Source organism: Psammomys obesus, unplaced genomic scaffold, assembly GCF_907164565.1.
Source record: "Psammomys obesus unplaced genomic scaffold, mPsaObe1.curated_primary_1811, whole genome shotgun sequence".
NCBI lineage: Eukaryota > Metazoa > Chordata > Mammalia > Rodentia > Muridae > Psammomys > Psammomys obesus.
This window is the reverse complement of record NW_026590405.1, coordinates 5914668-5939632: the sequence shown is the minus strand read 5'-3', so window position 1 is coordinate 5939632 and position 24965 is coordinate 5914668. Positions and strand designations below refer to the sequence as shown.

General features: G+C 56.3%; 2 protein-coding genes across 13 annotated transcripts in view; one reads left to right on the top strand and one right to left on the bottom strand.

The window, feature by feature from the left end:
- The window catches only part of Anks1a (ankyrin repeat and sterile alpha motif domain containing 1A), a 152839-nt gene extending 145374 nt beyond the window's left edge, over positions 1-7465 (top strand). For 6 of the 12 annotated variants that reach the window (XM_055606986.1, XM_055606985.1, XM_055606983.1 and 3 more), the window contains 4 exons: positions 2677-2814; positions 3224-3394; positions 3615-3713; positions 4116-7465. In XM_055606986.1, coding sequence (XP_055462961.1) covers positions 2677-2814; positions 3224-3394; positions 3615-3713; positions 4116-4238 — 531 coding nt within the window. In that variant the 3' untranslated portion in view covers positions 4239-7465. The remainder of the gene's footprint in view (positions 1-2676; positions 2815-3223; positions 3395-3614; positions 3714-4115) is intronic. The other 6 variants (XM_055606990.1, XM_055606989.1, XM_055606988.1 and 3 more) reach the window with 3 other exon arrangements.
- Positions 7466-13878: 6413 nt separating this feature from the next.
- Positions 13879-21582, bottom strand: Tcp11 (t-complex 11). The gene is made up of 9 exons (XM_055607207.1): positions 21471-21582; positions 19413-19485; positions 17996-18116; positions 17317-17537; positions 16552-16688; positions 16036-16235; positions 15759-15940; positions 14719-14882; positions 13879-14108 (listed from the first exon to the last, which is right to left on the bottom strand). The coding sequence occupies exons 1-9, from the start codon at positions 21580-21582 to the stop codon at positions 13879-13881; spliced, it is 1440 nt and encodes a 479-aa protein (XP_055463182.1).
- Positions 21583-24965: the final 3383 nt, after the last annotated feature.

The window sequence follows — 24965 nt, the reverse complement described above, 5'->3', positions numbered from 1 at the left end:
TTTGCTTTGCTTTGCTTTGCTTTGCTTTGCTTTGCTTTGCTTTGCTTTGTTTTGTTTTAGACAGGGTCTCACTGTGTAGCCCTGGTTGGCCAAGAACTCACTATATAGACCAGGCCGCCTTCAAACGCACAGAGATCTGCCTGCCCCTGCCTCCCAGGTGCTGGGATTAAAAGCCACCATGCCCAGCTTCAAAGCAAACGGTTAACTGTGAGCCCTGTAAAAATCAGAAATCAGGCTGAGAGATGGCTCAGCAGTTAAGAGCACTGGCTGCTCTTCCAGAGGACCCAGGTTCAATTCCCAGCAACCACACGGCAGCTTGCACCTATCTATAACTCCACCTATCTATAGCTCCAGTGGATCCAACACCCTCACACAGATACACATGCAGGCAAAACACCAATGAAATAAAAATAAGTGAAAACATTTCAAAGAAATTAGAAATCAGGGCTGAAGAGTGAGTAAGAGCACTGGCTCTTCCCCCAGAGGATCCAGGGTCGATTTTAGCATCCACATGGTGGCACAACACCCGTCTGTAACTCCGGTGCCAGGGAAATCTGCCGGTCCTGGCCTCGGCAGGCGCCAGGCACTCAGATGGTCCACAGACATACATACAGGCTAAACTCCCATACACATCATTTTTTTTAATATTAATAAAAATCAGAAACTCAGTTACAGCGCCTGAGATAATAAAGACACAGAATAAATATTTTCACTCTAAAAGGAGAAATCAAAATAGCCTGGAAAGATGAGACCAAAGTAAAGTGAACCAGAGCCCAGCGAGGTAAGCAGTGTCCGCAGCACGTCAGGCATCTGGGTCCATGGGCGGCACTGTGAGCCCCAGCGGGCTTGGGAAGCCGCCTTGTCCCAGCTCCTTGTCCTAGCCGACTCTGGCCACTGCTCCCAGCCTTACTTGGGAAACACCCACAGTGCCTGTGGCCCCAGGTTCCTGAGCCTCCATTGCTTGAACTTCATGGCCTTTCATTTTCCTCTGGAAGACTTTCCGGAGCTCCTGATACAGCACGCTGCTCGGCCCCAGGCCTTGCATTAGCTGGAATGCAGGCCTCCAAGGCCCTGGATCTTTACATTCTTCATGCCAGCAAAACTGGCCTCACATAGGTGGTGCCAAGGTGTGCCGTCTACTAAAAGAGTGGTCCTCTTGGACCATGGCGTGGAAAGCATGAGTACTTGGATGGCTGAGCATGGTCAAATGAGTTCTGGGGAGACACCTTCCTCGGTGACATATAAGGCAGAGCACTCTGGAGGCTGTTTTGTTTTTTTTTTTTTTTTTTTGAGGAAGAGGCTACCCGAATAGATTACTCTTCCGAATAGATTACTCTTCCATATTCTTGAGGTTGCCGTGGTTGGGGTCTGCCCAATGCCTGAACTGTCTCCAAAGTCATTTTTTCTATTATTCTAGTACGTAGCATTTGACTCCTTTCTAATGCCACTACTGTCTTCAGAAACCATGTCATCCTTCGCCCAGCTTCGTCAGGTTTTTCTGACCAAACTGCACGTTCTTCACATCTTCTGCCTCAGTTATTGTTCCCAACTGTCCCTGTTAACTAGACTGAAACAGCTATAGCCTTCCTCCTTCCTACCTGCTGGGCATCCTCGCAGCCTCCTCCGCCTGGGTTCATCAGCCTGTCATCTGTACCCTCAGCCTAGTGGCAGGGATGGGGTGTAGTCAAGTTCTTTGTCACAGTGTCACCTGAATGGCCCGGTCCCCAGTAAACACCACCTTCCCATCAGACCCTCCTAAGCACCATCTCTCCAGAATTTCCCATCAAGCTCTGCTGGTAGCATCCTTATCTTTCTCTATCCCACATCTCCAAGTTCCTCCACAGACATCTTTGCAGAGGTGTGAGAACCACGTGGCCGGTCAGGCTGATCACCGCAGGGTTGCACTTCCGTGCTACTTTTTCATTGCTGAGACCAAGCAAGGGGGGGGGGGGGGGGGGGCGGCGGAGGCGCGGCGGGGGGTGGTTCTCTTTTTTTTTTTTTTGGCGGGGGGGGGGGGGGGGGGGGGGGGGGGGGGGTTACAGTCTCAGAAGCGTCGATGTTTAGTCCTCTTACTTTGTGCCTAAGTCACAGAGGCGGGAGCGCACGTCAGAGGCGGCGTGCTTGTGGTGGACAGGAAACAGTGCAGAAGGGCCAGGATCCAGTGTGAACCACTTCCTCGGCCTGTGCCCACCACCCAAAGTTCCCAGCACCTTCCCAAGTATCAGCACAAGCTGGGCACGAGCATCCGGTACATGAGTCTCTGCAGCACTTCCTGTCCAAAGGGCAGCAGTGGGTGGAGCCCACCTCACTGCCAGCTTCCTGGGACTCCGCCTTCCCGTTCACCAGTCCCAGCACCTCACCTGCTCACGGGTCCTCGTCCTGGAATCCAACTGTTGCCCCAACTGTAGTGACAGCCGCTCTGCTCTTCCTTGGCACTGGCCTTAGTGGTGTCTTCAGTGAGCTAGTCTAGGGTCCACCCGAGAGCCACCTCCTGCCCCCCTGGGGGGTAGGCAAAGCATGCGTTTGCCTGAATGAGCAGGCTCAGACACAGTCTCAGTCCTTCTGAGGGAAAAAGTGGGCTTGATCTGGAGCTGCGGGCTGGTGAGACGCCAGGGCGGCAACCCTAGAAGCATGCCTGAGGGAACCGGGCTCTAGAACTAGCGTTCTTCCTGGCAGAACGTCATTGCTGAGCATGAGATCCGGAACATCTCCTGCGCCGCGCAGGACCCGGAGGACCTGTGCACCTTTGCCTACATCACCAAGGACCTGCAGACCAGCCACCACTACTGCCACGTCTTCAGCACCGTGGATGTGGTGAGTGTGCCCGAGCGGGCGGCGTCCGGGGCAGTCCTCACAGCCGGAGGCAGCAGCCCGGGGAAGCGCCCTAGGCTGGGGCATCACCCACGCCGGGTTTCCCGGGTGGACAGGTCCCCTTGCTGCCCGCTAACCACCGCCCCGTCCCGGCTCCCCAAGCTGCTGTGGTCCATGGACTCTGGCCTGCTCTCCTTGCTCCTTCCCAGCCTGCAGGAGGGCCTCGCAGCCCTGGACCGGCCTCTCCTTTCCCCATCCGGGGCTTCACTGAAGATGGCGTGGGGTTAAGCAGCCCGCTCCTCAGCCGGGGCTCCCGTGGTGTCAGCTCACCATGCTGCAAGGTTCCTGCCCCCAGTGAGGAGGCGGGTCTGCAGACAGCCGCACTGCTAGCGGGCACTCTGCTTCTTCCCAGAACCTGACCTACGAGATCATCCTGACCCTGGGGCAGGCGTTCGAGGTGGCCTACCAGCTGGCCCTCCAGGCCCAGAAATCCAGAACCATGGCGGCCTCTGCAGCCTCCATGATTGACACAAAAGCTTCCAAACCGGTGCCTAAGCCTCGGGTCGGCACGAGGAAGTCCACGGTACGTGGCCTCTCGTCTACAAGGCACCCCGGGGCTGGGGTGGAGCTGGGCACATCCAGCGTCTTCCCCTCCTTGGCAACTGCCCCAGGAAAGCAGCTCGCCTCCTCTAGCCCCCTCTCCTCTGTCAGGCCCAGCCCAGGGTGAGGTCACGGTGGGGCTGCTGTGCATGGCTGCAGCAAGCGCCCAGTGACGCCCCCGTGTCTGTCTGCTCTGCGCCCAGGTGCCGCTGCCCCCCGACACTCGCTGTTGTCACTGTCACGCCCGCACCACCCACCGCCCTTCCTACCTACCGCTGCCGTCTGTTAGTCCTGGAGTCAAGGTCTTCTGCCTCCCGCTGCCTTATGTCAGGCTCCCTGAAGCCCCTGAGCCGCCTCATGCTCTGCCTGTGTGACACTCTTCTTCCTTTCAGACCCTCCCTCTGTGCTCTGCCCTTTGTCTTTGTCATGTGTCCTCTGCAAAGGTCTGGGACAAGTGCTGTCATTTTGCCCCAGGCTGAGACCCAAGGGCTGGGCTGCTGACCATTTACCTCCTTCCTGCCTACCATGGGCATACTGAGGCTTAGAGCGGAAGCTCTAGTGGGGCAGGGTTCGTTTAGCTGAATAGTCCCCAAGGAACTGCTGAGAACTGTTCTGGAGGTGTCTCAGGTGCTTCGTGGAGGGGCAGGTACGCTAGGCCCTGGCGAAGGGCCTGCTTTGACTCCTAACCCTGTCTCCTTGTTCAGCAGCTGGAACCACCGGATACGGACCTGGAGGCCCCATCCCACGCCAGTGTTTCCTGGATTGTGGACCCAAAGCCAGACTCCAAACGGAGCCTCAGCACCAAGTATGAGACCACTATCTTCTAAACAGCCACCCCGCCTCCACTACCCCCACTGTGCCTTTGCCACTCGAGCGAGCGCTCTGCTGTCTCAACTCTCCTCCCGGCTGCAGCCGCCAAGGCCCCACCTCCATGGGACCCGCCTCCTGGCAGCAGCTCCTGCTTTACCACCCAACACTGTGAACCCTCCCCTTCGGCTGAGGACAGCCGGGGGTGAGGGCTTGCCTTTGAAGGGGGCCTCATAGGCACCAGAGGGACTCTGAGGCTCCCAGAGCCTCTGTACCAGGCACTGTGAGGGCAGGGGCGGGTACCTCCAGCGGCAGCTCCCTCCGAGGTTGCTCTCCTCTCCTGTCCTGACCCAACCACCACTGTGATCGCCCCGTGCCAGGATGCCCTGTGCACAGCTGCTCTCCGGGGCTGGTTTCTTTCCTGGTCAGATCCAGTGATCTGGCTTCACCAGGGACAGACTTTCTGTAAGGGCAGAGCTTGGTACCAGCTATACCCCTGAGCACATGTCGGCCCTGATAGCAGGAGCTGTGACCCTGCTCCTGAGGGTCCTGTGTGTGCGTGGCCCCTTCCTGTGGGCCTGGTTCTGGAGTCCAGCTCACTGAGGTGTGCGCGCCGCCTTCCTTCTCAGAGCGGAGCCGCCCTCGGACAGGGCAGAGACTGGGCCGCCCGTGTGGCTTCTGGAGTGCTCTCGTGCTTCCTCTGGTGGTGGGGACCTGAGACAGCCATGGTCCAGGCATCCCTCGCCGCCCAGCAGCTAGCCCCCTGGAGCCGAGTCTCAGAGGAAATCCACGTGTCCTGGTGTGAGGAGAGGGGTGTAGACGGCAGGAGACAGAAGCAGTGGGCCCCGAGGCCCTGGCGCAGACAGCATAGTACAGCGGCAGAGCCCCAAGTCGGGCAGCGCCTCAGCTGCCCGCCAGGGCCGACCCCTCAGCTGCCGGCCTTTCCTTGTGCCTTCCTGAGTAGATGGGCCGGGAGTAGCATGGGCTGTAGGCTGCAGAGGCTCAGGGGAGGCAGGGACCTCTGTTCTGCCCTCTGTGTCCTCTCCGTTTCCCCCACCTTGCGCAGGGCCCTTGGTTAACTCTTTCCTCCCCCATGTTTGCTTCTGCCAAGCTGAGCCACTGAGGAGCCACACTGTGCTGCGGAAACATAGAAGGGGGAGCACAGGCTCCCGGCCCAGCACCGACAGCCTCACCTGCAGCTCTGAAGACCCAGGCCCAGCCCCGCCATAGAAGCTCCTTTCAGCCGCTTGGCCAGGGCCTGCCACCGCCCGCAGAACAAACCCTGCCCTGGAGGCGGCGACGCCAGGCATCTAGCCGAGGAGACCGAAACCCTGGACGGCCCAAGAAGTGGCCGGTCCAGGACACGCGTTTTTAATAGGAAAAATAACCTTTTTTATAAATTTTTAACACCCGGCTCCAGCCACTTGGTAAAGCTGCCAATGTTTAAACAAGACGGGAACTGAGACTGGCCCTCAGGTAGCCTCTGCCTTCAGAACAGGCCCTCAGCCTGGCCAGAGACAAGAGGACGCAGCCTGTGGGTGGCTTAGGACAGAGTCGAGGCTTCATAGTCTGCTGAGGTAGTGATGTTTGGGCCAAAGCAGAAGTTTCTGGGATTCCAAACGGGGATGAGCAAGTAGTTTCTGGTGCGGGAAGCTCCTTGGTACTCACCTGTCTCTGTGCTGCCAACAAGCTGGCCCAGCCCGTCAGCAGGGAGGAGTGGCTTTGTTTGGGGGCATTAATGGGAATGTCAGTGAAGAGTGCAGCTTTCCAGATTGGGACTTGATCTGGCCTCGCTCTGGTTCTCTTTGACTGTTGTATCCTCCATTGCTGACGGGACACATCTGTTCCAGATGTGGAAGAGGCTAGTCAGGCAGCAACCTTGCTTCCCCACTGTGGTATGAGGACAGGCTGGTCCTCCTTAGCTCCTCTGCTGTGCTTTTTCAAGTGACTTGGGTGGTGGCATCCTCCTGGGCTTAAGGGACAATGAAGGGCGGACTGCTGGGGGACGGGGGACCAAGGCCAGCCAGCCATTCACCAGCCTTTCCAGAATAGGGAACAAAAAGAGAAGCACTCGCCCGTGGGTACGTTGGCAGGCTTCAGGCTTTCACTCTGGACCTGGGACAGGTGGCCAGGCCTGAGCAGAGGCTGTGAGCTGCCGTTCTGGGCACCTCCACCCTGCGGCTGCCTAGAGTGGAAGGCAGGGGTCACCTCCGCTAGACCTGCGGGCTTCCTGCCTGCTGAAGTGCCGGGTCAGCTCCTCCCCGAGATGGAGCCGGGGTGTCTCACTGCTAGTACCTAGGTACCGGCGATGGGTAGTGCTTCCTTTCCTGCCTCGTGGCCCAGCTCCCGCCTCTCACGGATCCAGAGAGACCCTCGGTTCCTAGGTCAGAGGTGAGCTCAGGGCTCTGCGGCGGGCACAAAGCCTAGGGGAACCGTGTAGACACTACGATGAGCTGACGCTGCATTTGCTCTAAAATCACAGGCAGGCGCTTCCCCTTGACGCTGCTATGTCTTATTTATTCAGGGTGATTTCTAGCAAAGAGTCTTGGCTTGTCTGCTCTGGGTCTCTTTCAAGATTGGCTTCTGAATTTTCAAGGAATTCCTCTCCTCCTCTTCCTCTCTTCCTCCTCCTCCGGTGGGCCTCTCCCTTTCAGGACAGGTGCCAAGTGGAAGGGTCTTGCCTTTGGCGCTTGTGTGAATGTTGACCTGTGACAACCAAGGCTGTGCCTGAACTGTGAAGGAGCCATTCCGATGGGAGTGTTAAGATGTGCCCGGTGCCCTCACCCCAGTGGCCGCAGGCTCCCAGCCCTGAGCAGGAGGCCCACTCCTGCAGGCCTATGTCCCAGCAGGGTCCTTCGGCCTCTGCCTCGGAGGTTGCTGTCGGGGAGTTCTTGTGAAGCCTCGGGCTTGAGTACTCACAACTCGAGCAATCAAGACGTTTCACAGCTTGTGAGGCGGCCAGACCTGCACTGCAGGTCACGGCGGACAGTGGGACTGGATTCTAAGAAAAATGTTATTTAATCTTTGTTTCCATATTTTGATACTTGAATGACTTCCCCTTTTGTTTTACTGTACATAAAATTGTTAATCTGTCTGATTTTGTTTGAATTATAAACACCTTGTGGCACCAAACGTGACAAGCTGCGCAGCAGCGCAGGCGGACCTCTGCAGAGCGGGCATCCGGCGCCCAGCTTCGTGTGCAGCCTAGGACAGACTAAGCTAATAAAGGAGAGCGGTGGAGACCAGCCGTAGCTCTGCAGTGTCTCACTCGGAAAGCTGCTTCTCTGGTGTTAAGTGTGGACACAGCTCAGTGTCGCTGAAGTCAGGGGCACGTGTCCTCTGCTCGGCCTGCGTGGCGGTTTGGGAACCTCCTGGCCAGCATTCTTCAGCAGGGAGACGCCAAGGCCAGACAGTCAACCCTGTTTGCAGCAGGTTCCTGGGGACGTGCCTGAACATGCGTGGCCGCCCATCAGCGGCTCCTCACACCTTGCACGGGCCTCACCCACACAGGGCCCCTGATCACGTCCATAACAGAGCGTGGGGTCCAGAGCCGAGAGCACAGCTCCATGCAGTTGCCTTGGGTTGCCCAAAGCCTCTGCGGCAGGGTCTTGCTAGAGCGGCCCTTCCGAGAGCGCTGCAGACTCCAGACACATGGCCTCATGCTCAGCTGTGTATAACCAGACATCTCTGCGCAGCAGAGTGAAGCCATTCATAAAAACAAACAACTGGAATTAATGTTTGTTCAGCATGCAACAGAGGGTGACCTGGGAATAGCTGTCACCAGTAGCCAGGAACATGTTTCCCTTTCTAGGACACCCTAACCCCGGCACAGATTAACAGTTAGGAACCCCAGTTAACGCACACAGAGCCTAGCTACGTGCTAGATCAGCACCAGGGAAGAGCCAGCCTCGACCGGCAAGACGGTCCTCATCCTCGCTCTACTTGAGCCAAGTGCCACGGGGAAGCCGGGCTCTCCCCTTGCAGCCACACACCTCAGGTCAGCCAAGGGGGGAGCCTGGATTTCTGCCCAGCGTGGCTGTGAGGATGCCATGCCACCTTCTCTGGCAGAGTAGTGGCCAACAGTGACGGCTCGCACCGGAAGAGCAGAGTCCAGCCAGCCCTGTGGTGGGGCACATGCCTATAGTCAGCTGTCAGGAGCCAAGGGCAGGCAGCAGCAGTGCAGAGCGGCTGTAGGCCAGCCAGGGGGACTGTTTCAGAAAGGAAGGTGACTACTAAAACAAATGCCTGAACCACAATTTTGAAAAGTGACACCACCCCTACCTTGGAAGCCCTTTCCAAGATACCAGTGCAGCATAAGCCCTGAAGATCTTTCTCGAGGCCGGGAGGGGAGGGGAGGGGGAGGGCAGAGACCTTGCCAACACGGGAGAAACAACTTGAGTGACATGAGACTTGTCTTCAGCCCCTACAGCTGGACGTGGTGGCACATGTCTTGGAACCCCACAACTTAGGAAGCTGAGGCAGGAGCGCCATGATTTGAGGGTTATATCATGAGATCGAGAACACTTCTGGACTAGAATAAGACCCTACTTCAAAAAAAAGTCCACCAGTGGGAGGGAGAGAGGGAGCTGACAAACCAGAATCCTACCTCAGGGAAAACTCAATAATCTTCAAGAATGAACAAGAATCCGGGCATTTGGAGGTGAAAGAGAATGAAGAAACTGTCACCAGAAATTGACCCTACAAAGCTGGAGGGAAATTAGCCAAACAGAAACCTTGGCACAGCGGGAAGGTCAGACACAGAAACAGAAGCAGGCTTTAACGCGGGGCTTTGGCTCTGCCTGGATGAGGACGCAGCCGCCACGGTGACAAAGGGACGAGATAAGGTTCCTGTTACTTGAGCTGGTAGGCGAGGACTGTGGCAGGTTATACACAAACTCTAGACCACTGAAAAGAAAGCTAGCCAAGAGAACACAGTCCAGAAAACGCGGTTTACCAAGTGCCGGGAGCATCACAAATTCAAGGTTAGCCTGGGCAACATCGAGACCCCAGCTAACTCCAGAGGCAGAAAAATTAGAAAAGCTAACCAGAAAACAGCAGACCTGCGCGTCTGCAGCCACTTTGTTGACCAGGCAGCTGCTGTCACGACAGAATACCTGAGGAGGATTTGGGCTTACAGCTTCCTAAGAAATCCCGCTACCCTGGCTGCCGGTGCCGCTGCTCCAGGTGAAAGCATGCCAAACGGCAGGGTTGCTTGTCTCACAGCAGCCAGGAGCAAAAGAGGACAGAGGACCGGGCCCAGAACAAGGCGTGGTCCCGTTGTCTGCCTCCTACAGCCACGGGCCTCACCTACGTAGACATTTCCAGTCCCTCCCATTAAAGCCTCAAATTACTAATTTCTCGGGGTCCAATCTGGATGACTTGATCAGACCTAACACAAGAGCCTGTTGGAAAACAATTCACATCGAACCATCATATTAAATGTCAGTGTTTTCAATTGTCAGTTAGGTGAGTCTTGAGCCAGGTGTAAACACCTGTGTAATCCCAGCACTAGGGACGCAGAAGCAGGAGATTGCCCGGTTTAAAGTCTAAAGTCATCGCCAACTACATACCCAGTCTGAGACCAGCCTAGGCGAGTAAAGATACAGCGTACTGACAGTGTTTTGAAACACCAGAGAAAGTGAGTAAGAGGGGGAATACAAGATCGGCAGAGTAGATTGTAAAATCCGACCAGAGGGCCTGAAGGGGTGGCTCAGTGGTCAAGAGCGCTGGCTGCTGTTGCACAGACCCAGGTTCAGTTCCCGGCACCCCCTCGGCAGCTCACAGCCTCCCGTCTGTTCCAGCTCCGGGGATCCAGCACTCCCTCTGGACGCGGCGGTACTGTGTCCACAGGGCAGTTACAGGCAGGCCAACACTCACAGGAAGAAGTCTTTGCCGAGATGATGTGACCCCAGGCAGGGAGTGCGGCTAGATGGAGGGCGCTTGCTCTGCTCGCACAAGGCCGGGGTTTGCTTTCCTGTACCCCAGATGAGTGCATAGAGCAACCGTATGTCCCCAAGGGACTCATGTCAAGTGACATTTGAGGCACGCTCAGAGTTAAAAGACTCAGGGAGAGCTGGCTAAGATGGAGGATGGGAACTCTTGCCAAGGCTGACAACTGAGTTCAATCCCTGCAACCCAAATGCTGGGAGGACAGACAGCTGCTGCAGGTGGCCCTTCCACCTTCACGGGAAACCACGTGCACACAAACGTGCACGCACACACTAAAGGTAAAACATGGAAGGAAAGAGCTGCTGAAGCAGACTTGAGACCAAATCAAGAGAAAAGGTCAGGACATGAAGATGGTGGCGGTGTTAAGGGTGTGTGGGCCACCCAGCCTGACTGACAGGCTGGAATGAAACCTGACTGGGGAGGGAGGCAGTCTCTCCACCTTCCCTGTGGCTGAGCCCTCTCCTCCTCCCTTACTTCTTCAGTTACGCTAAACAGACTTTTGTCACTCCCTGAGCAAAGCAGTACAGCCATTTACCACGGCATAAATGTCGTGGTAGGCCACTGTACATAATCCAACAACTGTTCTAACGGCATGAAGGACACGTGTAGGCTCTATGCCGTCCATTTCATGTATGGACTTGTGCAAACATGGATTTTGTTGTCTGCAAGGGATCCCTGGAATCTCCTATAAAAACTACAGGGTGACGAGCCAGACAAGGCAGTAACGCTTTTAACCCCAGCGCTTGGGAGGTAGAGACTGGCAGAGCTCTGTGAGTGTGAGGCCAGCCTGGTCTACAGAGAGAGTTCCAGGACAGCCAGGGCTACACGGAGAAACCCTGTCTCAAAATAATAATAATAATAATAAAACAAAAATTTGAAGGACAACTCTACACTATAGAATTCCACATGCCTTTATCAGCCTGATCCAGGTCGGCAGGACACAGGCAGGGCACCGCAGACTTTGAGACTGGCAGACTTGGAGACTGCCAGCTACCGGCTACTCCGACATGAGCCAACACTCCAGTCCACGAGAGCAGCATGCATCGTCTCGAGTGCCCGTGAAGCACACTCCGAGAGCGGACCCGGGGCCACAAAGCAAGCCTCTACACGCTCAGATTGAAAGCTGCACAGAATGTGTTCGGCCACAGGCATCAAGAGCGGGATGGCAGGGCAGACGGGGAAGTGCCAGAGCAGAGAAAGGGGAGTCTCCGGAGAGGGTGCAGACGGCTGCCGGAGAGAGAGGGTTGTAGCGCTAACCACACAACAGGCCAGGAGGGGTCAGTCTTCCAGCACAGATACGCCCAAAGCAAGCCGTGAGGGAGCAGTCGGCAAGGGCAGTGAAACCAACACTGGAAATCCTAGAGTCAAGGGCACACACCACGGCGGTCTTCGAGAAGGTTCAATCAAATGATCACAACCTGTGGCACGGCTGAGGAGAGGGTCCGCAGTGCTGCAGGCAGCTCCCTGCCAACAGCCCCAGTCCTCTCACAGTGGGGTGGAGCGAGCCAGGTGCATAGCCAAGCCCCCCAAGGGCATGCCGAAACGACTTAAGGCCTCTCACTGGTATAACAAGTGGGCACCAAGCCGTTCACCACGGCCCTTTGGAGAACATTATTCAAGTCCTCGTAATCACAGTATCAGAAATAAACGGGCTTAAGCGCCCGCAGCCCTCTAAGGAAGAACTCCCCCACTCCCCGCACTTACGACGCACGATTCTCGAACAGGTGCGCAGACCAGCGAACCAAAGCTGGGCAAACCGCACCAGTCACAAGTCAAGAAATGCCCCACCGGCCAGAAATGAAATGAAAGGCCACGGGTGGCGGCGGCGCACCTTCGCCCCAGCCTCAGCAGGCGGGGATCTCTCAGAGTCCCAGGCCAGCCTGGTCTACAGTCAGTCCAGGCCTGTCAAGCGTTGTTAGGTAGAGAAATCCTGCCTTGAAAAACTGAAACAACAAAAAAACAAAAACCCAAAACCAAACCAAACACAAAAAAAAAAACAAGCAACAAAAAAAACATCTTGTGAAAGAAGCCAATCAAAACACTACATACAGGGCTGGAGAGATAGCTCAGTGGTTAAGAGCACTGGCTGTTCTTCCAAAGGTCCTGAGTTCAGTTCTCAGCAACCACACGGTGGCTCACAACCATCTATAGTGAGGTCTAGTGCCCTCTGCTGGTGTGCAGGCGCACATGCAGACAGAAAAGTGTATACATAATAAATCTTTTTATAAACCCCCTCGCTGCTTTGTTTCTCTATATAAACATCATTTATATAAAGTATAGAAGGTCTGGAGCAGTGGCTCGGTGATTAGGATCATTTAGTGCTCTTGCGGAGGACCTGAGCTCAGTTCCCAGCACCCACAACCACCGCCAACTCCACTTCTGGAGAGCCATCACCCTCCTCTGGCCTCTGTGGGCACTGCATGAGCTTGGTACACATCCATCACCCACACACATACAATCTTTAAAAGATGTTGATCTAGAATAGAAATCCCAGGGACAGAGGCTGAGGAGCAGTGGCCTGGTTTAAAGGGAGGACCAGGGATGGCCGGTTCCTGATGTTTGGGGTTTTGTTTTTCTTGTTATTGTTTGTAGATTATTTATCACTTGTACATTGTTCTGGCTGCTTGTGCGCCTGCACACCAGGAGGGGGCAGCAGGTCACCTCACAGACGGTTGTGAGCCACCGTGTGGCTTTGCAAGAGCAGCCAGTGCTTTCGCCCTGTAAAGACAGGGTTCCCGTTTCCTCCATGTGGAAGGACGAGAGAGACATATTTCAGAAATTCCACTGTTGTGGGTTACGCCAGACTGCAATTGCGAAATGCGGCGAAGCTGTCCCGTCAGCCCAGCGTCTATACCAGGTGTCCCTCGGCTCTCCCAGCAGTGAGGCTTCCCAGATGTGCACTTCTGGAAACTGAGAGGAGGAAGTGCAGCTGGGGGCCACAGCAGCCTGTCTGTCTGGGGGTGTCATTTCCCCAGCTGAGGCTATACAGTGACAAGATTGAGGACTGTGAGTGACCTGTGCCCAGACCCTTTGTTGACCCTACTGTCACAAGCTAACGAGGCTGTCGGTTAGGAATACGCCCCGGGCCAACGAAAATCAAAGAGCACCTCACGTGGTCCCCAAATTGTGTCACCCTCAGCTCCTTCCAGCCCCTGGGAAGGGGCCGCTGTTCTCCTTGTTGCCTCGAAGACACACAAGTCACTGTCTGCAGAAGGACCAGATCTGACCGGGACACCATCCTCACCAAACCGGTTGTGACAAGCAATGCGTGTGAGCCCAGGCTCTCCACTACGTGTCGGTCACTCGAGGGACACAACCGCCCCCAGCTGCCAGAGAGAGAGAAGACACGAAGAGCAGAGCAGATAGTCTATGCGTAGTGATGAGGCCGCAGAAGAACTGACTGGACGGGGGATGGGCCCATGCATGGCAGACCTAAATGTCCCCACCCCAACTCTAGACAACCTGAGGCAGGGAGAGCAGGGTCTTGGCCATCCTCTGTGCACACTGGGGTGGAGGCGTCGGCCGCCTGAGGGAAGAATGGCCGGCCGCTTGCAGTTCTGCAGTTTTATTAGGGAGCGGGTTTGGGCCAGTTGGTGTTGACACACTTGATCCGCGCAGCCCCTCTGTGCTGGCTGCAGGGGCCAGAGGGAACTCACTGCTCTGGGGCTCACGGGTGCCATGACTTTAGGAAGGCTCTGAGCTGATTCGCCGTCAGAGAGAGCCCACTCTCGTCAGAGTCTGGGCTGGGGAGACGAGGGTTTTTAAGATGTCGTTGTAGTAAGGGCCAAACACCTGCTGATTGTGGCTTGTCAGGCTGACGAACTTCTGGCCCAGCTCAGCCAGCTCTGCCTCGATGGGGGTGAGGCCTGCAGGAAGGTCCAAGAGGGATCGCTGCATGCCGAGAAGCAAGCAGCACTTGAGGAACAAGTGGATCCGCTGATCTGAGCAGGAAGAGAAGGAGAGGATGAGTCGGTGGACAGGGCGGCTGGGTCCTGCCTGGGTTGTTCTCCCACAGGCAAGGGGACCCCCGAGTCCTTCGGGAGACAGCTGTCTAGTTCTCACAAGTACTGGGTTTACTGCACCTCTAAGTACCCAAGACTGTTTCGTATCAGGCTGTGGCTCATGCCTGTAATCCCGGCACCCAAGAGGCAGAGGCAGGGGGAGCACTTCGAGTACGGCCAGCCTGAGGTACATGTGGTGTTCCAGGCCAACCTGGGCTACAGTGCTAGACCTAGGATTTGACGTTAAGGAACTCTTCAACTGATTCTTCAGTGGCTTAAAGCAGGGAACAAGTTGGCCATGTTCCAACATGGGGTCTGTGCTGCTATCTGAACTCCCCCGGCCGCTTCCTACTGAGGGGCGGGTGTGGATGCCACACACAGACACTCCTCAGTACTGAGTCACCTGACCAGGTAACTGTGTGCGGCCTCCCTCAGGACCACAGTCCGTCTTTGACAGGAAAAGGATGTAGTTTCAACCCGAAACTCACTGGTGTCCGTGGCTGGGCCCCTCCCTCCAGCATCGCCACCACCCAGGTGTGGGCACGCTCACCAATGACGGTGCGAACACAGTTTTCCTTGTTGGCAATGTTCTGGAGCTGCCCGATCAGAGACTCTGTGTTGTCGCTGCTCAGATCAGTGAGGCCCATATTCTTGAGACTCTGGTGGATTTCCTGGGTCACCTGATCACTCACAGTCTCCATCACCTCCTCGGGCCTAGACCACAACAGAGGTTAAGCTGGCACCCAGTAGGACAACAGAAGTCAGCTGGCATCCAGTAGGTAGCCTCTGCAGAAGCCAGGAAGCCTCAGGCAAGAGGTCAAGGTTGTGGGGAACCCTCCAGTCCCACCCGAGCCACACACACACACACATACACACACACACACACACAGGCACTCGCACAGGCACACACACCCAAATGTGCTGCTTCTGTGTCCTCTGTCGACATCAGGTACAGCTCAGCACTGAGCGCCACCACCCACCCAGCAGCCCTGGCAGCTCAAATGCTCACACAACACCTTTCTAGAAAGTTCGTTTTTCCCTTTGGGTCGTAAGCCCCGTATCACCACAGAAATAAACTGGCCCTGTGGACAGGCCTAGAGGCCCTCTCACTGGGCCTTGTGTTGAACCAGAAATCCACGACCTGCCAGTATCCCCGCTGCTTTGCACTATCTGCTCTGCGGGTGCCCACACACGCGCATAGCACTCTTCCTCAGCGGCTCTCTGCCTCCCTTCTCACTGAACCTGGAACTCGCCAGCTGACCAGGCTAGCTAGCCCAGCACCCCAGTAAGTGCCGCAGCCACAGACCAGCACACGCACCCCCATGTCTGGCTTGGAACTGTCCATCTGGAGATGCGGAGTTTCTTCCAGCCCTAGCTGGCCTCGAACCCACAGCAGTCTGTAGGTTTCCGCCTCCTGAGTGCTGGGTTAAAGCGTGCTACCAGAGCCAGCTCCCGCCGGGCTTTTTCCAGGCGTGTTGGGGATACAGCCAGGTCCTCAGGGTTGCTCGGCAAAGCACCGAGCCTTAGCAGCTAGGACAGCCCCCTCCTCTTCCTTCCTTCTAATCCTGTAGCAGAGACTCCGCAGCTCACCTGGAGTTGAAGTCTTCCAACAGGGTCTTAGTTATTCGTTTCAGTTTATCCACAAACTGGGGTGAGCCAAACAGAACACTGCCAGAGAAGCTACTGGCCACCAGCAAGACGGAGGCCAGGATGGTTAGCTGCTGACGCTGCGACTCGAGCTCCTGCAGCCGCGTTCTGTCCATCTGCAGGGTCTGAAGACGCGGGGTGGGGGTGGGGGGGTCGTCAGGGCATGGCTGGCAGAAGACCAGGACCACAAACAAGGACATGTCCCCCGCCCCACCCCTACCTCAGGGAACTCTTCATCCTCAGGGTCCCAGAAGAGGAGGTTCAGGAAGCCCTGGGACAGCACCATCGCCGGGCTGAGGGGCTCCGGGGCAGCCATTTCTGCGGGCGACGAGTTGGAGGAGTCCTCGGGGCAGCTGAGCGGAGGACTGGTGAGCTCGGCAGCTGCCTGGCTCAGCCACTTAGTGGTGTGATCCAGGAGGGCTGCGGCGGGAGGGGCGGAAGCAGCTCACTCCCGGGGCCAGCACGGCTCCTGGTGAGCGCGGTGGAGCCGAGGCTGGAGTTCGGGGCTAGCCTGAACTACACAGTGAGTTTCAGAATAGCCGAGGCTAAAGAGTGAGACTCCATCTCAGAAAACTAAACTGAATCACTCAGTTCAAACGTTAACAAGTGTCTGTTCCTGGTTGGTGGGTTTGCCTCCTCCCCTCCCCGCCCCCGAGGTAAAGAAGCCACCTTCTTCCTGGAGAGGCAGGGGCCCTCCGTGGGGGGCACGGGGCCGCCTCCATCAGCCTGTACGTACTAGGCTCTTTGTTGAGCTGCTCCTGGAACTGGGCCCGCTCAAACTGGATGGAGTGCTCCTGCAGCTGGGGCTGGAGGCTCTGGATAGTGTAGTTCACCATGTCCATCTTCATGAGGCCCAGGACTTGGAAGATCCCCCTAACGCAGGAGAGAACCACCCCAGGAGGAGGCTGAGGCACCGGCTCCCGGACACGTGGACCCTCCTGGTCCCGTCTCCCACGCGCAGAAGGACTTGCAGGCAAGACCCAGGCCCCCCGGAAAGGGCCGAGTCCCTCCCACCATGCCCTTTCTGCTGACAGCCGGGTGGGGCATTTTGCACAAGGAAAGGCCCACCACTGGGAGGGCGAGAGAGAAGGGCTGAGAGTTCAGGCCCCACAAGGGCTACAGGGCAAGAGCAGCCCGTGAGCAGAAGCAGGGTTCTAAGCGATGCTACTCTCCATTCTGGTGAAGAGGTAGGGGTGTGTGTGTGTGTGTGTGTGTTTTAACTTGCTGAATGTGCTTCCTAAACTCCACACAGTCGTAAGACAGGAGACCTGCCGCTGTCCCCTAGTGTGAGAACCGAAACCAGAGAAAGGTTGGGGATCTTAGAATTCTGTCTACCGTAGTGTCTTATACAGATGGTCCCATCAGCCTAGGGATGACCCAAAGGTCCTTTTTGGAAAAGTGAAAACCCACAGGCCAGAGAGGAGCAGGAAGACTCAGGACAAAGGCCTCCCGTCCCAGCTCAGAGCCCGGGGCAGGCTAGGGGACTGTCCCCCAGCCACACCTCAGCAGCCGGACGGGGTCTGCGATGGTCTCGAGTTTCTGCACGGCCTCGTCGCGGACGGGCGCGCAGAGCAGCACCATCATGTTGAGAATGTACTTGGAGAGGTAGGAGACGTTCAGGTCGCCGTGGTCCGCCTGCTGCTGCAGGTAGTCCATGTCCAGCGCTTCTTCGATCTCACTCCTGAGGCGGTTCTGGCGCGGTAGCAGCAGGGACAGCAGGATCTGCGGTGAGGCAGAAGAGGCGTCTATGTGCCTGACCCCGCCTTTTCCCCAATCCCTTACACACAGCCCAGTCTCTGTTTAGGACCCAGGGGGCCTGCGAGTATTGTCCTTGCTTGGCGGTGGGTGACAAACGGGTCAGCGTGAGATAAAGAGATTAATGGAGCCCGGGACTCCGCCAAGCACACGGGAGAGCTGGGGACAAGGCTCAGCAGCCAAGTGCTCACACCAGCCTCTTCTGGCCTGTCCGGACATGGCCTGCACATGGTGCCCAGACAGACACACAGGCAAAACCCCTCGCTCGTAAACTAAAATTCTCTTAGTTATTTATATTTTTGTGGCTTTTCAAGACAGGGTTTTGATGTGTGTCCTGAAACGCAGCCTAGACCTGCCGCCACCAAATCACAGATGTGGCTTCCTCTGCCTCCCAAGCCTCCCTCCTCCAGGTGGAGGCGGCTTACCTCCTTGATCTCCTTCAGAAGGTCAAGAGAACAGCTGAAGTCGGGGGGCACGGCTGACAGTTGCTCTTTCAGATGCTCCCAGAAGTCGCAGGGCATCGCATCCTTGCCCTTGGTTTCCACGCTGCGACAGGGCCAAAGGCAGAGAACTCACTGCATGAGGAACCATTCCGGGCCCAGAGTCTAAGGCCCAGAGAAACCACCACAGGGGCTGACTCGGCGAGGCTCTGGCACGTCAAGGCACCCTCGGGAACAGAAGCAAGCCTGAGTGGCAGGGAGTCTCTCCTCACAGGCGTGACCTGCTGGCTGTGTGCACACGCTGATCCACTGAGCCAGTGGCTTAGTCATTATTTTCTTTCACTCACAAAATCCAGGAAAACCTTTTTTTTTTGACAACACTTGAATGTAGCAGACACCTCCAAACCAGTCAGCCTTAAAATAAATGGGCTCAGCTAAGTGTGATGGCATCCCAGCCCTCAGGAGGCAGGGGCAGGAGGATCTCTGTGAGTTTGAGGCCAACCTGGTCTACACAGCAGGTTCCGCGCGCGCGCGCGCACACACACACACACACACAACTATTTCAAGAAAGTTACTTCCCGCACCCCCTCTTCCTCACATATTTTTATCCTGAGTGTTAGCATTCTTCAGGCAGGGTTATGTTTAGTTATCATTCCTCGTTAGGCCTTAAAAAGTTAAAAAGCCAGGCATGGTGGTACACCCGCTTCAATTCCAGAACTCAGGAAGGCAGAGGCAGGTAGATCACTATTAGAGGCTAGCCTGGTCTACAGAGCAAGACCAGGACAGCCAAGATTACAACAGAGAAATCCTGTCTCAAAAAACAAGCAAACAAAACAAAACAAGGAGATTCAATGTAGAAAGGAGAATCTTTTCAACAAATGCTGGGAGAACAACTATGTAGCCACACGGAGAGAAGTGAACCTAAAACAGTAAGGTGGCCAAAAGGCATCCCGCATTTCCACTGTGAAATTTAAGTCAGTGTTACTAGCCTCAAAGATATTAATAACCAAAATAGGAACCATTATATTCCACACACTTTGCCAAGGAGACACACATTTGGGCTGGGTTTTCTTTGCTCAAGACGCGGCCTCCCAGACTGACCCTCTACTCACTGTGCAGACCAGGCTGGGCTCCAGCTCACAGATCCACCCGCCTCTGCCTCCCAAGGGCTGGGACCACAGGTGCATGCCATCACACACAGCTGAGTGCACTTTTAAGAACACCTGTTTCCTGGGGAGGGGCACAGGTGGGTCTGAGGGCTGAAATTCGGATTGCCAGGCCTGGCAGCTGGCGTCTTTGCATGCTGAGTCATCTCTCATAGCACCCCTCGGTGCTAAATAACGGCGTTCGGAAGCCAGACAGAGCAGGCATAGAACAAACAGAGTAGGCATTAAAGCCATACCTGCAGGAGGATGACATCTTCTCTTCTGAGTAGCCCTCAAGCTTGGAAACGTCATGCCCCCTTTCCATCAGACCTGTCAACGGAAGAACCTCTGGTGGGCCGCAGCCAACCCACACAAGGCTGACTCCCACAGTCCGCTCCCCCATGCCAGCCACGGGCAGACAGGAAATGCTCGCAGGAGTCCAACACGGGGAAGGCTCAAGTTAGCTCAGGAAAGTGTGAAATGATGGCTGAAAGATAAAGTTGTCTTAGGGGGAAAAAAATCACAAAGCTATGAAGCAACAACTTGTGGCTTCTCAATAATAATAATAATAATAATTAACTGAGCAGTCTGGGGCCCCCACAAAAGGGCGGGGGTTCCCCCTGCAGGTAAGACACGGGCATTCATGTGGAAATAAACAAAGTTATTTGGTTTTCTAAGTAGCTCCCAGATTTTAGGGTTTCATAGACTGGTAAAATTTCCAAGGAACATTTAAGATTAAAGATCCCAAGTTGCGGGGCCTTTGTGTTGCCAAGCGTGGACAAGAAAAAGTTTTCCTCTAAGACCGCCCAAACCTAGGCCTGTGAAAGTGAAGCCAGGGAGCGGTGGGGGACGCAGAAGGCTGGCCATCTTGTAAGTGTGTCTTTTAAAATTACTAATCCTGCAGGCCACGTGCGTGTGGCGGCCGGAGGGCAGTTTGGTGGGGTCCGCTCCCACCTTTACATGGGGGGTGGAGAGGGTAGTGCCGAGCTGTCCCACAGGCCTGGAAAGGTAGAAGTTTCCTATAGCAGAAAGATTTACAGATGCCTGGAGGACAGCACATAGGAGAGCCCTCTCTCTTAGAAGGAAACATGACGGAGTTTTTAAAGTCACAACTGTAGCCTTCAGACAATTAGGAAGCACACAGAGAAAGCACAGATTAACGGCGCAGCCAGTCTCCGATTTTCCCTTTCAACAAATCCGAAATATTTCCAGGGTACAAAGGGTGACTGTGGGCATCACAGGAAAGCCAGAGGCCTTGCCTGGGTTATCAAAAGGTAAAACTAGGAGGGACGGCCCAGCGGTTCAGCCACTCGCTGCCCTTTGCCAAGAACTAACGGTCCCATGCCTGGCACCCACATGGTGGCTCACCAGCCTCTCTAACTCCAGTCCCTCTTCCGGCCCTCAGCAAACCCGGTGTGCAAAACACCCGCTCGCGTTTAAAATTCTTTTTATAAAAGCGAGGTGAACCGACGCTGTTCTCTTCAGTTTTGCAGCCCTTCTGCAAATGGCGAAATGGCGGGCACGAAACCATCAAACACGTGGACGGACTTAACTCATTACAACTAAATGAGCGAGGTAAGGTAAAAGCCACTTCAAGGCGGCGCTGAGCTCGAGGGCGCCCTGAAACCAAACAGCCAGAGACCACCGGAAGCACACCTGACAGCCAGGGACCAGGAAGGCTCAGAGGGTAGACAGAGAAAAACAGAATTCTTAAAAATCCAGCTTGGGGGTGGGGGCGAGCAAAGAAAACCGCAAGACAACAAAGCCAACTAACAGAAGATTTCAAAAGGGATTTGGTCGTGCACTCGGTTATTTTACCTGTGATCTTAAACTACCACCGTGAGGGCTGTTTCTGGAGGCGCAGCAGCAGCCGCAGCAGCCAGCCCCGACCCTTAGGGACACCCCTCCCAGTTAGATGACCAAACCCCAGACACCTGCGGCTCGTTTCCAGTCATTTTGTTAACCAGCAGCGCCCCCGCGTGGCCACGGGAGAGACTGGCTGGAGAGCGTCCCGGGAAGCCCAGGGCAGCGCGGGAGCATCCGAGCCCAGGGTGGCGGGCCCCGCTCGGGGGAACCCGGCCTCGGGCACACACGCAGCCCGTGCGAGCTCAGGGTCCGGGGAGGCGGCCGGAAACGGCGCCCCGTGCGGGACCGAGGAGGGCATGCGCCGGGGCGCAGGGCTCGGGGCGCCGGGGCGCTCCGCCGGCCGAGCGCGCGCGTCCGCGCTCAGGGCTAACGGGGACCCGGGGGCGGCTGGGTGCAGCCCGTGTCTCCGTGGACTCTGGCGGCCGAGGTCAGGCGACAGTTGAACCTACGCGATCGGTGGCTCTGGCCGCTGCTCGGGTCCTCGCGGGTGTGTCCCGTGCGGGAGGCGCCCTCCGCCTCGCCGCCCTCCTTCCGGGCCGCCCTCTCCTTCGCGTCTGGCATCTTGGTGGTGGTGTCTGGGTGGGCCAGACGCTCCTCAGGGACCACGGCTGCTGCAGCGGGGAAACGGAGGCTTCAGAGGCCGCCATCCCCGAGCGGCCCCGGCCGCGGTGGACCCCGCCCCCGCGCGCCCTCACCCTTCCCCCCCTCCGTCCTCACCGCTCCCCTTGCCTCTCCCTTCTCCCCGCTTCCTCACCTCCTCTTCTCCCCCTTCACCTTTTCACCCCCTCACCTCCTCTTACCCTCTCCCTTCCCCCTTTCTCCATCTCCCCTTCTTCCCCTCCATCCCTTTTTTCCTCTCATCTTCCCCTTCCTCCCCCACTTCCCCCTCCCCTCCCCCTTTCTTCATTTCCCTTTTCCCTTCCCGTCCCCTCTTCCCTCCCCTGCCCTTCCCTTTATCCCTTTTTCCTCCTATCTTCCCTTCCCCTCTCTCATCCCTTCCCCTCCCTCCCTCCCCTTTCTTCCTCCCCGTCCCTTCCCCTTCCCTCCCTCCCCTTTCTCCTCCCCCTCTCCTCCTTGTTCCCTCTCCTCTCTTTCTCTCCCCTTCCCTCCTCCTGGTCCCATCTCCCCTCTCCCCTTTCCTTCCCTCCCTCTCTCCTCCCCTCCCTCCCACCGTCCTCCTCCTCCTCCTCTCACCTTCCTTTCCCATCCCTTCTCCCTCCATGTCCCGTCTCCCCTCGGTTCACCACCTCCTCCCGCGGGCCCGCCCGCTCTAGCTTGGCTCTGTGGCACGGGGCGAGTGGGCAACGGGCTCAACCACCTAGGAAGGCAGGGGCGGGGGCGCCGGCGGCGGGGACGGGTAGCTGGGCAGAGCCACTGAGCCCCACGTCGGGCCGTCACGCACCCCGAGGCCAGGGCAGGAGTGGGAGCGCCCTCGATTGGGAAACAAACCGCTTTGGTGTCCTGGCAACGCGGCACGTGCGCGGCCCTCGGGTCCAGCACGGGGGAGCATCTGGACCCTCTGGGACGCTCAGAGCGAGCCCAGCGCTCCCCTGTGGTCCTTTATCCCTCGTGGTTCTCGGCCTGCCGAGGGGAGGTGGCCTCGAACTTCTGGCCCTCCTCCTGCCGGCCTGAGTGCTGGGGTCACCGGTGTGAGCCGCCAGCAAGGGCTCCAGCAGCGCTGAGCTCGGGCCCCTAACCTCAGGGTCTTAAAAAGTACTGAGGGTGGGGCCTGGGAACTCAGGCTCAGCCCTCAGGAGCGCTGGCTCTCTCCCAGAGGACAAGGGTTCAAGTCCCGTTTGTAACTCCAATTCCAGGGGCTCGGGCGCCCTCTTCTGACCTCCTGGAGCACTGTGTGCACGTGGTGCAGGCAAAGCCCCCATATGTCTAAGATTTCTATGTCTCTTGTTGTTCGAGACAAGATTTCTCTTTGTAGCCCCAGCTCTCCCAGAACTCACTCTGTGGAGGAGGCTGGCTTCGGAGGCTGGCTTCGGACCCAGCTCTTCCTGCCTCTGCTGGGATTAAAGGTGTGGACTACCTACCCAGTTTCTATAAGTCTTTAAAAATAGACTATGTTGGCCTGTACCCGGATCCCCCACGTGGGGCGAGAACGTGAAAGGCTCTTTCTCTCTTCCTCCCACTCCCTCTCACCTCTCCTTACTCTGACATGAAGTCTTACCACTCAGCTGAAGACGGACTGGCCAAGGCCTTCGTGGACAGCCGTTCAACGGCAGACTAAGCAACTTAAATTTTAAAATAAGGCTGGGCAGGGACGCAGCTCGGTAATGAAGTGCGGGCCGTGCCTGAAGGCCCGGGTTCAGTTCCCCCAAACTTCAAGATAGGTTTTCTTAAAGGGCGGTTAGGGCTGTCGAGTGGTGGGTAGTCCTGAGTTTGACTATCAGCACTGCTCAAGTCAGGCATGGCAGGACACATGCCTGCAATCCCAATATCCGGGAGGTGGAGGCAGGAGGATTACAAGTCTCCTATGAGGTCCCAGGGAGCGTGGGATAAAACAGACCCTGCGAGTCTCAGAAAGAAAGAGAAATGAACTAAAAATGGGAAGGAAAGGAGGAACCTGCGCATGCATGCATAGACACACACACACACACACACACATACACACATACACACACACACACACACACACACACACACACACACACACACACACGATCTGGTCCGGCCAGCTCACGGTCCCTAGCCGAGGGCTCAGCAAAGCCTTCCTCCTAAGACAGACTTGTGTCTCCTCAAAGAACCTCTGCCTTGCTGGCTCCCCTCCCTGTTAGCCTGGAGTGTGAGTTTCACGAAGAGTTTTGAAGCAGAAAGCTGTGAAGAGGGCCAGCGTGTTTACCCTAGAAAGTTCGTGGACTCTGGAAATGGAGGTGTGCCCCACACAGCAGGGCCGTGCCTCCTTCCTCCCCGTCATGGCCCCTGGCGTTTGCCTCCGGGTAACTGTGCAGTGGGCAGGAGCCGCACGGTGGCTTCACACTGTTCTGCTGTCACGGGAGGGGGCGTTTAGACTCTTCTGCTGTTCTCTCTTCCAAAAGGAAAATGTGGGGTCTGGACAGACGGCACCAAATATCGGCCTCCAAATATCTGACGCCCTCGCCTGGCCTCCACGGGCCCTTGCATGCACATGGTTTCATGAACACACACACACACACACATACACACATAGGGCAAATCATAAATCTTTTTAAAATTAAAAAAATCTTTTGTCTTTTTTTTTTTTTTTGAAATAGGGTTCCTCTGTGTAGCCTTGGCTGTCCTGGAACTCACTCTGTAGACCAGGCTGGCCTCACACTCACAGAGATCCGCCTGCCTCTGCCTCCTGAGTGCTGGGATTAAAAGATGTGCACCACCACTGCCCGGCATATTTGGGCATTTTAATGTCAAGAGAAAAAAAATTTTTTTTTTGCTTGTTTTTAAATAACATTGCTATAAAGATCTCCCTAGATGCCTGATTATAGTCATGACACGGCTGTCACCTTCATATCAGGAAAACAGAGGAATGGGCCAAGGAGCCAGCTTCCAAGCCTGAGGGCGTGAGTTCAATCCCCAGGACTCCTAGAGTGGAAGGAGAGCGCTGACTGCCACACCGTTCCTCGGACCTCCACAGCTGTGCCATAGCACACACACACCCATACACGCGCACACACACACACACACACACACACATAGTAAAAGTTTTGCGATCTACCTTCTCTCGGAGGGCTGTGGGGAGGGAGCAGAGCGGGCTCTCCGGGTGGGGGTAGGGCAAGGAGAGAGCAGTGTGGGTAGCAGAGAACCCCCCAGCGAAGCTCTTTCCTGGGGTCAGGCACCATGCAGACATTCGTGGATCTTATCACCAACAGTTATCAGAACCAACTGGGTAGAAGTCGGGGGGCCCAGAGAGATGAGGGGCGATACGTCCCCTTCCCCTCGGGGGTCCTAGTTAATGACTGATT